The following is a 14,071-nucleotide window of genomic DNA, read 5'->3' on the forward strand; positions in this document are numbered from 1 at the left end:
TGGTGGATAAGCAGTGCAAGCAGTGGAGCGAGAGATTCCTGGCCGCAATCACGATTAGGTGCAAACGATTAATGGAGAGGATTTAGTGGTAAGTGGTAAGCATTTATGATAAATAAGCAACACTCGAGTTCATTTCCCCCCCCCCCATTAAAATAGCAGCACCGAAAGATAAGAATTATATACAACCCATTTTTATCGAACTTCTTAAGGAAGATAGCGGCTAATTGGCAAGTAAATGAATAAATAAATGGCAATAAATGTCTCCATAAATGCATAAATACCAATTTACAATGTGCTTTCCACTGCTTCTCCCAGCTGACAGCCGAAGGTGACTCCCGTGCAGTCGAGCGAGAAAATGGGTTGACTGGCAGCCAAGCAGTTTTCCCAGCTGCCGGACTCCACTCATCCGAAACGGGTGCAACAACGGGCGACAATCCATTGGGGCAGGTGAGTCTGAAATACAATTCCAAATCACGCAAAACAGTTTGTTAATCAAGCGAGTTAAACAAGGGAAACCGAGCACACACAGATGGAGGATTCGCGGGGCAAAAAGATAGGCAAACAAAAGTGGAAGGCAGTGACACATAAACGAAATGAAATCAACGGCAGACGAGCAACAACAACAGCAACGGCGCACAAATTAATTAGTAAACTCTGTAGAAATGCGGAGATCATTGCGAAACAAGTGCCAGGGGGCTTTGATTTGTTCAGGGATCGCAACTGACAAATGGGTCGGGTCTGGTCTGGGTGTGCTCGGATGTTGTAGCTAAGGTTAGTCAGTCGGAGACAGAGACAGCGACAGCAAAGACCCACTCTAGGTCTCGGTTCTACGAGGAAAATCTGTACGGCAGAGGAGACCCTGCCTTTGGGTGGCAATTGCTTTATGAGCAAATGATTAACGAGAGTCTAATCAAACCATCAAAAGTACCTTCCAAGTTGCCGCCGCTAAGCATTGTAACTTCGAGGGAGACCTGCACGACACGAAATATCGAGCAACATTTGTTGCTGTTCCTTAACAATATTTCTCCACAATAAAGATAAAACTTGGTTAGCAGTGGCTGCCCCTGCGAGTGAACAAAAAGTCCCATAAAATCGAATCCCGCACGCGATCGCCAACCATAAAAGGCGAGGCAGTACTTTGGTACTTGTTTATCGATACCGATAATACTCCTCAGCGGCATATATCTTTGGAAGTTCCAGCAAACCTGCAGCTCAATCGGAATTCAAGGGTGACGGGGCCCGGACGTGAACGCGCTAAGCTAAGCAAAAGATCCTTTCGCCAGAAGGATTCTCGCTGTGGAAATCTCAAAGCAGTTCCACAAAATCTCCCAAACATGAGTGTACGTAAGGCATTTATGACAACAATGTGAAGCAGTGCCAAAAAAGTGTTTGATTCCAAAAGGATACATTTCATTTCAAGCAAAGTCTGCGCTTCCTGGCCTAAACTTTAAGTGAAAGAGATCCTGGTGTCCAGTGTCCAGTGTCAAGGAGAGTCAGCAAATGACAGATCATATACGTGCCATACATGTGTTCGCAGCGATAAGAAATCGATTAAGAAACAAACTTCAAAGCTTGCCGCGTTGTCGTTATTATTTCTTTATGAATTGGCTATCGGTTTATGGCCTGCAACTTGAACTGTTAACGATCGATCGATCGATCGATCGAACGGCCAGCGTCGTTATCTAACACTGACCACCACACGCCCGTGAATCATTTCAGAAAGCGAAACACGACACGCGACGAGGCATCAGCACTGTTTGATCGGGAAATCACATAAAGAAAGTCGAGAATTAAGCGCTTATCGCTGCAATAAAGATTCAAGTTTGCTGGAAAAAGCCGGAGGGACCGCCCAGTAACACGTTTTCCGGTGTTGAACAACGATCAAAAGTCGCAGATTAGATTATGGATAAGCGCTAAAGATTTCAGCTGTCATTAACAATAATTGGACACTGTCACTCTCTTCCCGCAGTTCAACTCCAAGTACCACATCGATGTGGACTTTGAGGTGCCCAAGAAGCTGCAATGGTACTATGCCCCCGTCTTCTGTGCCTTCTGGCTGTGCCTCTACCTGTCGCTGGTCAACACTCAAATCAACAGCATGCCGCGGCCACTCATGCGCAGCGATGAGGCCACTCATCCGCGCTCCTTCATCGCCCAACGTGCCGAGGACACGCTCATCGAACTGACGCGCCTGGGACCCCGCGTCGTGGGCTCGGCCACCAATGAGGTGGCCACCGTGGAGTTCCTGCGTGCGGAGGTGGCCAAGGTGGAGGCTGAGATGAGCGATCTCTATGAGCTGGAGCTGGATGTGCAGCTGGCCAGCGGCGCCTACATGCACTGGGAAATGGTCAACATGTATCAGGGCATACAGAACGTGATCGTGAAGCTGAGCGAGCGCAACTCCAGCAACGAGAACTTTCTGCTGATGAACAGCCACTACGACTCGGTGCCGGGCAGTCCCGGTGCTGGCGATGATGGCTCCATGGTGGTCACCATGCTGGAGGTGATGCGCGTGCTGGCCAAGAGCGGGGAGCCGCTGGCACATCCCATTGTCTTTCTGTTCAACGGAGCCGAGGAGAATCCGCTGCAGGGTTCGCATGCGTTTATCACGCAGCACAAGTGGGCCAAGAACTGCAAGTGGGTGGCACAACATTATCGCTTTCCGCTTGAATCTCTACCTCGTACCTTAACTCCACAGAGCCCTCATCAATCTGGACTCTGCTGGCAGCGGTGGTCGTGAGATTCTCTTCCAATCGGGACCCAATCATCCTTGGCTCATGAACTACTATCGCAGTGTGCCGCATCCTTTTGCCAACACGCTCGGCGAGGAGATGTTCCAGGCGGGCTACATCCCCTCCGACACGGACTTTCGCATCTTTCGTGACTATGGCGGCGTGCCCGGCCTGGACATGGCCTACATCTTCAATGGCTATGTGTACCACACGAAGTACGACAGAATCAACGCCTTTCCGCGCGCCTCCTTCCAGCACACGGGCGACAATGTGTTGTCCCTGGCCAGGGCTCTGGCTAATGCTCCCGAAATGGATGATACCGAGGTGAGCTGCAGCGGGCACTTGCCACATGCCACATGCCACATGCCACAGTTTGGTGTATGCAATTGTGTCACATACTTTCAGGCACACGCTGAGGGTCACAACATTTTCTATGACTTTCTGGGCTGGTTCATGATCTTCTACACGGAAACGACGAGCATCATCATCAATGTTGTGGTTGGCCTGTTGGCCCTCCTGGCCATTGGCATTTCGCTGTACTTCATGTCCGTGCGGTCCGGCTGCAGCTGGAAGGGTGTCCTGCTGCGTTATGGCATCACTCTGGGCATGCAACTCGCTTCCCTGGCCCTGGCCGTGGGCCTGGCTCTGCTCGTTGCTGTCTTCATGGATGGTGTCAATCGTTCGATGAGTTGGTTCACCTCCACCTGGACCATCTTTGGGCTCTATCTGGCGCCCATTATCTTTGGCATGAGCATTCTGCCGGCGCTCTATTTGGAGCGTACCAAGCGTGATCCTTTGGGCTTGGGCTTTCGCATTCAGCTCTTCATGCACGCTCATTGCTTCTGGTTGATTGTCATCATGGTGACAATGACTGCGGTGAGCATTCGATCTGCCTATTTGATCATGCTCTGCGTGCTGTTCGATATTGTGGCGTTGATTGTGAATTTGGTGACCAAATGGCATCGGAAGGGTAAGTCACAGAACTTTGTTCACTGAGCCTCCAACTAATTGTCTGCCTTTTCAGCCTACTTGTTTGCCATTGCTGTCACTGTCTGCCAGATCCTGCCCTTTGTTTACTTCACTTATTTGTGCACCGCGGCGCTGCTCACGCTGATGCCCATGCAGGGCCGCTCGGGTTCCTCCTCCAATCCGGACCTGGTTGTGGCAGCTCTTGTCGGGCTGTTTTCCCTCATGTTTGCGGGTTTTATTGTGAGTTGAAATTGTCTCAAAGCAACTGCCTAACAGGCTAACATAATTACTCTTTCCCCAGGTGCCGCTGATCATGTTCTTCCGCAAGACGCGCACAATTGTGCTTTGCTTTCTGGGCATAACAATTTTGTTCATTATTATTTCGGTGACCAATGCGGCTTTTCCGTATAAGGAAAAAACCTCCGCACAGCGCTACTCATTGATTGTAAGTGACAACATAGTTCCTTTCTCCAACTGTCCTGATTTTGATCCTTTTCCAGCACGCACATCGGCGCCTGCACAACGCGGATGGCAGCACTCGACTGGACGAGTCCGGACTGTACATCTATCCACAGGATCGACGCATAGAAATTGCCAGAGGCAAGGCTTATCCTTTAGCTTATAAATAACTCCCCTTTAATGTCTTCCATTTGCTGCACAGACGAAATCAATCTCCTGGGCGAGGTGCAACAAGTCAGCGAAACCTGCGACGAGGAAATGTTTTGCGGCCTTCCCCTCTACAATCATCGCTGGAACAAGGCGCGCAAGTACAGCCTGTGGGTGCCCGTCTCGGAGCTGCCCGAGATACCCAATGCGGAGTATCCCACACTCATGCTGCAGGACACGAGCGAACTGGAGAGCGCCACTCGGCGGCGTTTCAACTTTTCGCTGACTGGACCCGATCACATGGGCATTTTCGTGAATCTAAAAAATGATGCCAGGCTGCTGGATTGGTCCTTCAATGATACGTTGGTCAGGGAGCAGGCGGAACCGCCTTACATGGTGTACTTTTCCTATGGACTGGACAATAGTACGCTGGAGTTTACCATCGATGTGGAGGTGGGTTTCAATCCGCAGCTTAAGGCATGCAAATAATTGTACTCTTCCTGCAGAAAACAACTTCCACCTTCGACACGCCCACGCTGGAGATTGGCATTGGTGGTCATTGGGTGAACCAGGACATCACGGCCATTCCACGGCTAAGCAAATATATGGATCGATTTCCCACATACGCCTTCATTCAGGGCTGGGTGGGCACCTATGAGACGTGGTACTTCTAATGCGTTTTTTGCTTCACTAATCGTAGTCATTAAGCGTTAACGACTAACTGTATAGAATCTGATAAATATTTATTTTATTAAAACCATTCCAACCAGCACGAATACTACACTCATAATGGCACATTGAATATCTTATGCGTACATTGGGCATCAAGTTATGTCTTCCATGCCCCAAGAGACGCGCGTGTTTACTTGAGGCGCTGGGAACAAGGGGCAATATGAGCAACAACAAACAGGTGTGTAATTAGCAACAAATAAAAGGAATGCCAATGGGAGGGAAATTCTTTAAATGTTAGCTGGAGCGCCACGAACTTCCAGCTCTCTTTATTCTGAGTCTAGGAATTGCTGTGCGCGGTAGAAGCTCTTCCTCTGAGAGTTTTGGGAAGCGGCAGAAGCTCTCCAGCTGAGATCTGAGAGATTTGTGAAAAAAAAGCTTAAAATAAACACACAGAGAGAGAGAGAGAGAGAGAGAGCGCGTGTGTAAATACTCGAATTAGCATCCAAAATGATGATGATGATAATGCTGAGACGACGGCTGAGAGAGATCGCAAATCAGTTGGATTGTTTGGATTGCCCAACGAAGATGTGGGGAGCCCTACGCACGCGTTTAGATTCGTTCGAGAGTGAGGTGAGGCGGTGACTTTTTGCATATATCAAGCAATGATAACAATATTTAAACATTCTGATAAGTGGCTGTCATAAATCAACGAGTTAATGTTGGTTCAAAGTGTATCCAATGGTATCTAATAGGCAACAATATTTGTTAGGTTGCGCTGGTCTGGTCTGAGAACCATAAAGCTCTCCCATACATATGTACATGCGAATCGTGCGAAGAGTGCAGAAAAGAAAATAAAAGAAAGGAGTGGAGAGAGCTACCTCCGAGGGTGATGTGATTGTGATAAGGAAATTTAATTGCTACCATCAGCAATTTGTACAAGTAATGGCTATAAAAACATAAATCTTCGTTGCTTGGGTTGCTTGAAAAGTGCGCTAGGAATGAGTTAAAGTTTGTATTTTTGAGGAATTGTGTGGATAAATGTATGCAGGAACTGCCGTTAGGCTTAAGGCAGAGGCCTGCGGCGACGCTTGCCTTGCGCATAGGAAAAGGTCACAGGCAGCGCAGTTGGCGCATGCACAGCGTCAAAGCTTCGTGTGGCTGCGGCGCATGCACAGAGAACCGCCTCAGCGGCAGAGAAGCAGCTTCGTGTGGTCAATGCAGGCTGCACACAGCGACAGAGAAGCAAGAAACTTTTCTTGCTTTCGTTTCTTCTTTCTGTGCATGTTCGTGCATGTCCGTGCACGTCTGTGCGCAGCAAAAAATACGACTACCTGCATGCCGACCCCTGGCTTTGGTCCGTTATACACATTCTGCAGCTTTCAGCGTAGGGGAAAAAGGGTGACAAAAACAACACCGTTAACTTTTGCATATTCTGCACTATTTCTATTGCAGATCTCTGACGAGCCCATCGAAGTTGAATCGCTGTCACCGAAATATGAAAGCAAAGAGAAGCAGCACTCCCAAGGTCCCTGGTACATGGCCAGCGGCTACCTGCTCTTCTGGCTGCTGCTCTTTCTTTCCGTTGTGGTGCCGCTCTTCTACCGCCTGCCCACAGCGCTGACCATTGAGGATGTGCCCTCGGGCCTGTTCATTGCCGAGCGGGCACAGTCGAGCCTCTACGAATTGGACAAAATCGGACCCAAAGTGGTGGGCAGCGATGGCAATGAGAACAAAACCGTGCAGTTTCTGCTCAAGGAGTTGCAACTGATTCAGGAGAATCTTCTAGACGAGTACTTTGACATGGAAATCGATCTGCAGATTGTCTCTGGCTCCTACATTCATTGGACCATGGTGAACATGTATCAGGGAGTGCAGAACATTGTCATCAAGCTGAGTCCCAAGAACTCCTCGAGCGACAGCTACCTGCTGGTCAACAGTCACTTTGACTCGAAGCCCACCAGTCCGTCGGCGGGCGATGCTGGTCAAATGATTGTCACCATGCTGGAGGTGCTACGCGTCATGTCCAGCACCCAGCAGAGCTTCGAGCATCCAATTGTCTTTCTGCTGAATGGTGCCGAGGAGAATCCACTGCAGGCGTCGCACGGTTTTGTTACCCAACACAAGTGGGCAGCCAACTGCAAGTAAGCAAAAGCCAAAGATCTGTGGAGCAGTCATTAAAGTCATTCCCTCTTCCCCTACGTTGCAGGGTTGTCATCAATCTGGATTCCGCAGGCGGCGGTGGTCGCGAAATTCTATTCCAGAGCGGCCCAAATCATCCCTGGCTCGTAAAGGTAATTGATCGCTCGGAGCATTATCCATTAAAGCTTCCAAATATTACTCTCATTTGGTGCTTAGTACTACAAAGACAGCGCCCAGCATCCCTTTGCCACCACCATGGCTGAGGAGATCTTTCAAACGCGCCTCCTGCCCTCAGACACGGACTTTACCATTTTCACGAAGCACAGCAAACTCATCGGCCTGGACATTGCGCAGTGCATCAATGGCTACACCTACCACACCAAATACGATCGCTTCGATGTGATTCCACGCACTTCCATTCAGAACACGGGCGATAATGTGCTGAGTCTGGTGCGCGCTCTTTCCAATGCCACGGAGTTGCATGATACAGAGGTGAGTTCAAGCGGGAAACTTCTGCTTTTACTTACATCAAATTTGTATACTTATTTCAGGCACATGCAGCGGGCCATGCCATCTTCTTTGATGTCCTGGGACTGTACTTTATCAGCTACTCGCAGCTCACGGGCGTGATCCTCAACTATGTTGTGGCTGTGGCCACCATTTCCCTCATATTTGTGTCCCTGTGGCGCACAGCGAAGGTCTCCAGTGTCTCCAGCGGACACGTCGTCTGCTGGTTCGTGCTGATACTCGTTCTCCAGTTCATTGGCTTGCTGCTGGGACTAGGCCTGCCCGTTTTGGTTGCTTTTCTCTTCGACAAGTACGGCCTGTCCCTCAGCTACTTTGCCACTCCTCCGCTGATGATCGGCTTGTATGTGTGCCCCAGTCTCCTGGGACTCAGTTTGCCTTCCTTCATCTACTTGAAGCTGCAAAGGAGTGTAAGTAGTTTGAGCATCGTTTACATTTGAGTCTTAAGTAATGTTCGTTTTCTCTGCAGCAAAAGATCTCCTTTGCCCATCAACTGCAAATGGTGCTGCATAGCCACGCTCTTGTCTTGGCCATCCTTGCCATTGCTTTGACAGCCTATGGCCTGCGCTCCACCTATGTGATCACCTGGACACTCATCTTTTATGCGATTCCATTGGCCATCAATCTGCTGACGACTCTACACGATCGCGGCTTTGCCTGGACTGCTGTCCTCAAGCTATTCCAGATCGTTCCCTTTCTGTGCAATAGTTATTTGATTTACACTTTCCTGATTGTGCTCACGCCCATGATGGGCCGTTTTGGCAGGAAGCTCAATCCCGATTTGATTATCTGCACGCTGAATGCTCTGGGCAGTATTTTGGCAATGGGTTTTTTGGTAATTTTACTCATAAATATTACTTACCCTTACACCTCTCTGACTCTCCAATACTCGCAGATTCCCCTCATCAACGTGTTCCGGCGTCCCAGCATGATTCTGCTCCTGCTGCTGACTGCCACTGCTGTGAGCATTCTCACAGCCAGCTCCACGCAGCTTGGATTCCCCTATCGCTCCAAGACCAATGTGCAGCGCGTGCCCTATCTGGTGAGTACAGTGACAGCTCCCTAGGAAGTACCTTCTAAGCAAAAGTGTTTCTTTCACTTCAGCAAGTGCGTCGCGTGTTCTACGAGTACGATGGCTCCGTGAGCAAGGACGACTCTGGTTACCTCTTCAACTTCCAGGATCGCCGTGGACCTGCGACCCTTCGGGACACCAAAGTGAACCTCGCTGGCCTGACCAGCATCGAGTCGGACTGCGCCGAGTACATGATGTGCGGTGTGCCCCTCTACGATCATCGTTGGGTTAAGAACCGCTTGACGGGCATGTGGCTGCCACGTGACACACCCATCGAAATGCCTTGGCTGCCCACGCTGGAGCTGCTCAACAGAACTGAGCTGGAGGATGGGCAAACGGTGCGGTTAGAGTTCCGCGCGGAGGTCACCGATCACACGAGTTTGTTCATAAAGCCCTATGAGGATGTGTCCGTGATCAACTGGACATTCCCGCACGACTACATTGGACAGCAGTCCACGTCTCACATTTATTTCTCGCATGGCAAGGACAACACGGCATTGTCCTTCTTTATGGACTTAGAGGTGAGTTTGTACTCGCATTGAGAACTGCTTGAAGCTGATTTTGAAATCTCCACAGAAACTCGATGGCGACTTCAATGTGCCCCTTTGCCAGCTGGGCATCTCCCATCATTTTATTGGCCACGCAGGCGATGAGCTCAGCCAGCAGTTTGCAGAGTCCTTTCCGCCATATGCAGCGCTGATCCAATGGCCCAGCTCGTACCAGAGATTTATATATTAGTAGTTCGAGAAACCCCCACTGCAGACCGTGGACTGTCCCTGGCTTTGTGTGGCGACAACGAACCTTGCCTTGTCGTAGTCAACTTGAAGCACCAATTATTCATATCAGAAAATAAAGTACCAGAAAGTACGAGCAATTAAGCTCTAAATCAATCAAGATACAAATCTGCGCCATAAATGATTTGAATGCATGGTGGGGCATACTTGCAGGAATGCTGCAGGGATAACTCTCACAGCATGAGATCAATCTCTACTCTGGCGGAACAGCCTCAAAAAGTGTTTAGCTGGAGGACGACTCGTGACTCTCCTGCTCCCTGCTACTGGAACATTCCAAGACAAAGGTCTGACCTCATAATTGAGATTATCAACTGGCGATTAGGGTAAGTTGTCTCGAGTGGCCCAAGCCGATTAGCATTTGTCGCCCACACCAACACGCAGATATAAAAGTATCTGAGAGTTCGCCCTGGTCAAGCAGTTTCGCACACGACAGCGAGCAGTTCGTTACTTTTCTTTCGGTCATGGGCGACAAGGACAAGCTTGTAAGCAAACCCAGCGACTGGGTGCCTGTGCTTTGCCCCAAATATTCACTCACAAATTTCTTAGATCTCCGATGCAGAGTCCCTGCAGGACACGACCACGACCACGACCGAGAGGCATGCCAAACATGCGCGGAAGCTCAATCGTCCCTGGTACTTTGGTGCCGGGTTTCTGCTCTTCTGGGCCATGCTCTTTGTGTCCATTGTGTTGCCGCTGTTCTATCGCCTGCCCACACCGCTGACCGAGCATGACAGCAATCAGGGCGTGTTCATTGCGGAGCGAGCACACAAGACACTCGCGGGTTTGGCCAGCATTGGCACCAAGGTTGTGGGCAGCCAGCACAATGAGGTGGAAACGGTGCAGTTTCTGCTTAGGGAAGTGGAACTGATCAAGCAGCAAGTCCTGCTGGAGTACTACGACATAGAGATCGATGTGCAAATCGCTTCGGGCTCTTATGTACACTGGACCATGCTCAACCTGTATCAGGGCGTGCAGAATATTGTCATCAAGCTGAGCCCCAAGAACTCTGCCAGCGAGACCTACCTGCTGGTCAACAGTCACTTTGACTCGAAGCCCACGAGTCCATCGGTGGGCGATGCAGGACACATGGTGACCACGATACTGGAGGTGCTGCGTGTGATTTCCACCTCGAAGCAGCCGTTCCAACATCCAATTGTGTTCCTGCTGAATGGTGCCGAGGAGAATCCCCTGCAGGCATCCCATGCTTTTATTACCCAACACAAGTGGGCCAAGTTCTGCAAGTAGGTGATCCAGGGAACTCCTTTGAACTCCATTACTTAACTCTTTCCTGCTTCTCGCAGAGTCGTCATCAATCTGGATGCTGCTGGCAGTGGCGGTCGCGAGATTCTCTTCCAGAGTGGACCCAATAATTCCTGGCTCGTTAAGGTGAGTGATCCTTGGGAGCGGCTTCTAAGTGCTCCTCTAATTCTGTTTTCAGTACTACAAAGACAGCGCCCTGCATCCGTTTGGCACCACCATGGGTGAGGAAATTTTCCAGACCGGTCTCCTACCCTCAGACACGGATTTTGGCATCTTCAACACTTATGGCAACCTCGTGGGTGAGTCGCGCGGAACTTCTCCACTTGGTATTTGCTCTACAGACACTCTTTGGCAGGCTTCGACATTGCACAGTGCATCAATGGCTTTGTGTACCACACCAAGTACGATGAGTTGGATGTGATTCCTCAGGGTGCGCTGCAGAACACAGGCGATAATATTCTCAATCTGGTGCGGGCCTTGGCCAATGCCCCAGAGCTGCTCGATGTGAAGGTGGGTGCACTATCCAGAGCTCCACTTCGAACTGCTTTAACCAACTCTCTCTCTCTCTCTCTCTCTCTCTTCCTGTAGGCCTTTGCCTCGGGACACGCCATCTTCTTTGACTTCCTGGGCCTGTTCTTCGTCAGCTATTCGTCCAGCAATGGCGAATATCTCAACTATGGCGTGGCTGGTGCGGCCATTATCCTCGTATTTGTATCCCTGTGGCGCATAGCTGCTGTCTCCAATGTCGCAACGGAGGATGTGCAGCGTTGGGGTATCCTGCTGCTCATTACACAAGTCGTCGCCTTCGTTCTGGGCCTGGCACTGCCCATTGTCGTGGCCTACGCGCTGGACAAGTACGGCTTGGCGCTGAGCTACTACAGTCGTCCCATACTGGTGGTCGGTCTGTACGTGTGTCCCAGTCTCGTGGGATTGAGTCTGCCCTCCACCATCTACTACACGCTGTTCAAGAATGTGAGGTTACACGGGATAACAATCCATTAGCTAAACACTGACTCTATCTATCCGCTGCAGCCCAAGGTCTCCTTTGCCCACTACATCCAGCTGGCGCTGCATGGGCACGCCGTTGTGCTGGCCGCTCTTGGCATTGCTTTGACCGCCTATGGCCTCCGCTCAACCTATGTGATTACGTGGACACTCATCTTCTACGTCATTCCATTGGCCATCAATCTGCTGACGACGCTGCACGACCGCGGCTATGCCTGGACTACCATCCTAAAGCTCTTCCAGATCGTTCCCTTCCTGTACAATGGCTATCTCTTTTACACCTTCGTTGTGGTGCTCACCCCCATGATGGGACGCTATGGCACGTAAGCAGAGCGAAAGCAAACATCAAATGCTGTTCCTATTCCCATTCCCATATCGTTTCAGGGCCACCAATCCAGACTTGATTGTCTCTGCTTTGACTGCTCTGGGCACAATTTTGTCTATGGGTTTTCTGGTATGTTCCCTTGTACTTGCTTCACCTACGTCACACTCACATGTTTTAGTGCGTTTGTGTGCGCCGGTAACATAAACAAAGCCAAAAAGTTTCATGCTTCTCTGCCGCTGCTGCAGCCGAGAATTTGCACATGGCCGAAGATGTTTCTCTGCCGAAGCCACATGCACCGACTGCGCTGCTTGAGATCGTTTCCTATGCACATAGCGCAGCAGCAACTTCGTTGACTCGGCTTTCGCAGCGGCAGAGAAGCAAGAAACGTTTCGTGGCTTCGTGTCTGTTGTTTGTGCATACAAAAGCACTTAAATATGACAGTGCCTGCATGCTCTACAGGGTTCATCAACTATAATCTACAACTGCTTGCGCATCTCTTCAGATTTTGCTTGTGAACATGTTCCGCAGACCGAGCGTTGTTTTTGTCATACTGCTGGGCGCAAGTGCGTTGACTATTTATGGTGCACTCTACACCGATATCGGGTTTCCATATCGCCCCAAGACCAACGTGGAGAGAGTCAACTATTTGGTTCGTTCCCTCTGTTCTGCTACTATGTTCTACAGGTTATATATATAGACTTAAAATTACAGCAAGTGCACCGCACCTTCTACGAGTACGATGGCACAGTCAGCCGGGATGACTCTGGCTATGTGTTCCAATTCCAGGATCGCCGTGGTCCCACTGCCTTGCAGAACTCCAATGTGGATCTAACGGGTTTGGTCAGTCTCGAAGCGGACTGCGGGAAGTACATGATGTGCGGGGTTCCACTGTACGACCATCGTTGGGTGAAGAGCCGACTGACTACAATGTGGCTGCCGCGTGAGCAGCCGATCGAGACACCATCGAGGCCCACCCTTAAGCTTTTAAGCAAAACTGTCCTGTCCGACGGCCTTACCGTGCGGTTTGAGTTCGAGCTAACGGGTCCGGATCACACGAGCGTATTCCTCCAGCCCTACGCAGATGTGACCCTTAGCCGCTGGTCGTTCCTGCAAAGCTACCTGGATAACACCACCAGCTATCCCCCTCCGTTTCACATTTACTTCTCCTACGGCATAGTCACGACCCCGTTGAACTTTTTCTTTGAACTTAAGGTGAGAATTTGACGAATTTTACAGCTGTATTTATAATTGATTTGTTTTTCATACAGAAATCCAATGGCGACTTCAACGTTGAACTGATTGAAGTGGGCTTGGCGGGACATTTTCTGCAGAGTGTGGGAGATGCGGAGAGCGTGGAGTTTGCCAATTCGTTCCCATCGTATGCGGCTATTGTACAGTGGCCAGCTTCCTATCAAAGATATATATATTAATAATATTTAGTTCAACAGCAAAAGCAGTTGAGAAATAAATCAGTTTATTCAGCAATTACTGGCTTCGTTTCCTAGTCACCCAAAGTAAATCTTGCTCGAAGTAAGACTTAAACTTAAAACATAATTGAAATATGGTTTTAAATTACATTTCCAAGCGTACCCATATTGCTGTTTAGTTTGCCATGAAAAAGCGAATGTTTATTTAGAGGCAAACAAAAAGAACGGTAAACAAAATACGTGAAAAGAAACGAAGGGAATGGAAGCGCCTGTCAAAGTTACACAAACCACACATAACACATTGACATTGAGAGAGCAGAGAGGAGAGCGCAGATGGCAGAGGGAGATCCACTCACGCAGCAGAGAGGGAGCGCCACTCACGCAGCAGCCCACATATTTGAGCAAATCTCAGCAGCGTAAGCTCCAAGCCCAAGGGCACACAAAAAGCTTCCCGTTTGGAAATTCTCATGCGTTCTTTTCCAAAATTTCCCGATACATAATGCTGTATGAAGATCATAATGCGTTCCGTCTGATCGAGCGAAAGT

The 14,071-nt window shown here is 49.7% G+C and overlaps 3 protein-coding genes across 4 annotated transcripts; all 3 read left to right on the plus strand.

Moving 5' to 3' along the window:
• The first annotated feature begins 811 nt into the window (after window positions 1-811).
• On the plus strand, window positions 812-5,083 carry LOC117578831 (endoplasmic reticulum metallopeptidase 1). Its single transcript, XM_034264594.1, has 9 exons — window positions 812-1,340; window positions 1,970-2,637; window positions 2,699-3,056; window positions 3,138-3,702; window positions 3,757-3,941; window positions 4,003-4,146; window positions 4,202-4,301; window positions 4,363-4,760; window positions 4,814-5,083. Exons 1-9 carry the CDS (start codon window positions 1,335-1,337, stop codon window positions 4,979-4,981), a joined length of 2,592 nt encoding a protein of 863 aa, XP_034120485.1. The 5' UTR covers window positions 812-1,334; the 3' UTR covers window positions 4,982-5,083.
• Window positions 5,084-5,550: 467 nt separating this feature from the next.
• Window positions 5,551-9,605, plus strand: LOC117585406 (endoplasmic reticulum metallopeptidase 1). Of its 2 annotated transcripts, none has more exons than XM_034274884.1 (9): window positions 5,551-5,609; window positions 6,432-7,120; window positions 7,186-7,270; window positions 7,335-7,610; window positions 7,670-8,053; window positions 8,113-8,478; window positions 8,539-8,685; window positions 8,748-9,236; window positions 9,292-9,605. In XM_034274884.1, exons 1-9 carry the CDS (start codon window positions 5,565-5,567, stop codon window positions 9,451-9,453), a joined length of 2,643 nt encoding a protein of 880 aa, XP_034130775.1. In that variant the 5' UTR covers window positions 5,551-5,564; the 3' UTR covers window positions 9,454-9,605. The 2 variants fall into 2 exon arrangements, with proteins under 2 accessions (XP_034130775.1, XP_034130769.1); XM_034274878.1 differs by lacking the exon at window positions 5,551-5,609 and adding an exon at window positions 6,277-6,377.
• A 330-nt stretch (window positions 9,606-9,935) lies between these two features.
• On the plus strand, window positions 9,936-13,584 carry LOC117585419 (endoplasmic reticulum metallopeptidase 1). Its single transcript, XM_034274896.1, has 11 exons — window positions 9,936-9,991; window positions 10,056-10,750; window positions 10,811-10,895; window positions 10,948-11,068; window positions 11,125-11,279; window positions 11,358-11,741; window positions 11,802-12,097; window positions 12,159-12,228; window positions 12,602-12,748; window positions 12,811-13,311; window positions 13,368-13,584. Exons 1-11 carry the CDS (start codon window positions 9,971-9,973, stop codon window positions 13,527-13,529), a joined length of 2,637 nt encoding a protein of 878 aa, XP_034130787.1. The 5' UTR covers window positions 9,936-9,970; the 3' UTR covers window positions 13,530-13,584.
• Window positions 13,585-14,071: the final 487 nt, after the last annotated feature.

This window comes from Drosophila guanche, unplaced genomic scaffold (genome assembly GCF_900245975.1).
Source record: "Drosophila guanche unplaced genomic scaffold, DGUA_6, whole genome shotgun sequence".
Classification (NCBI taxonomy): domain Eukaryota; kingdom Metazoa; phylum Arthropoda; class Insecta; order Diptera; family Drosophilidae; genus Drosophila; species Drosophila guanche.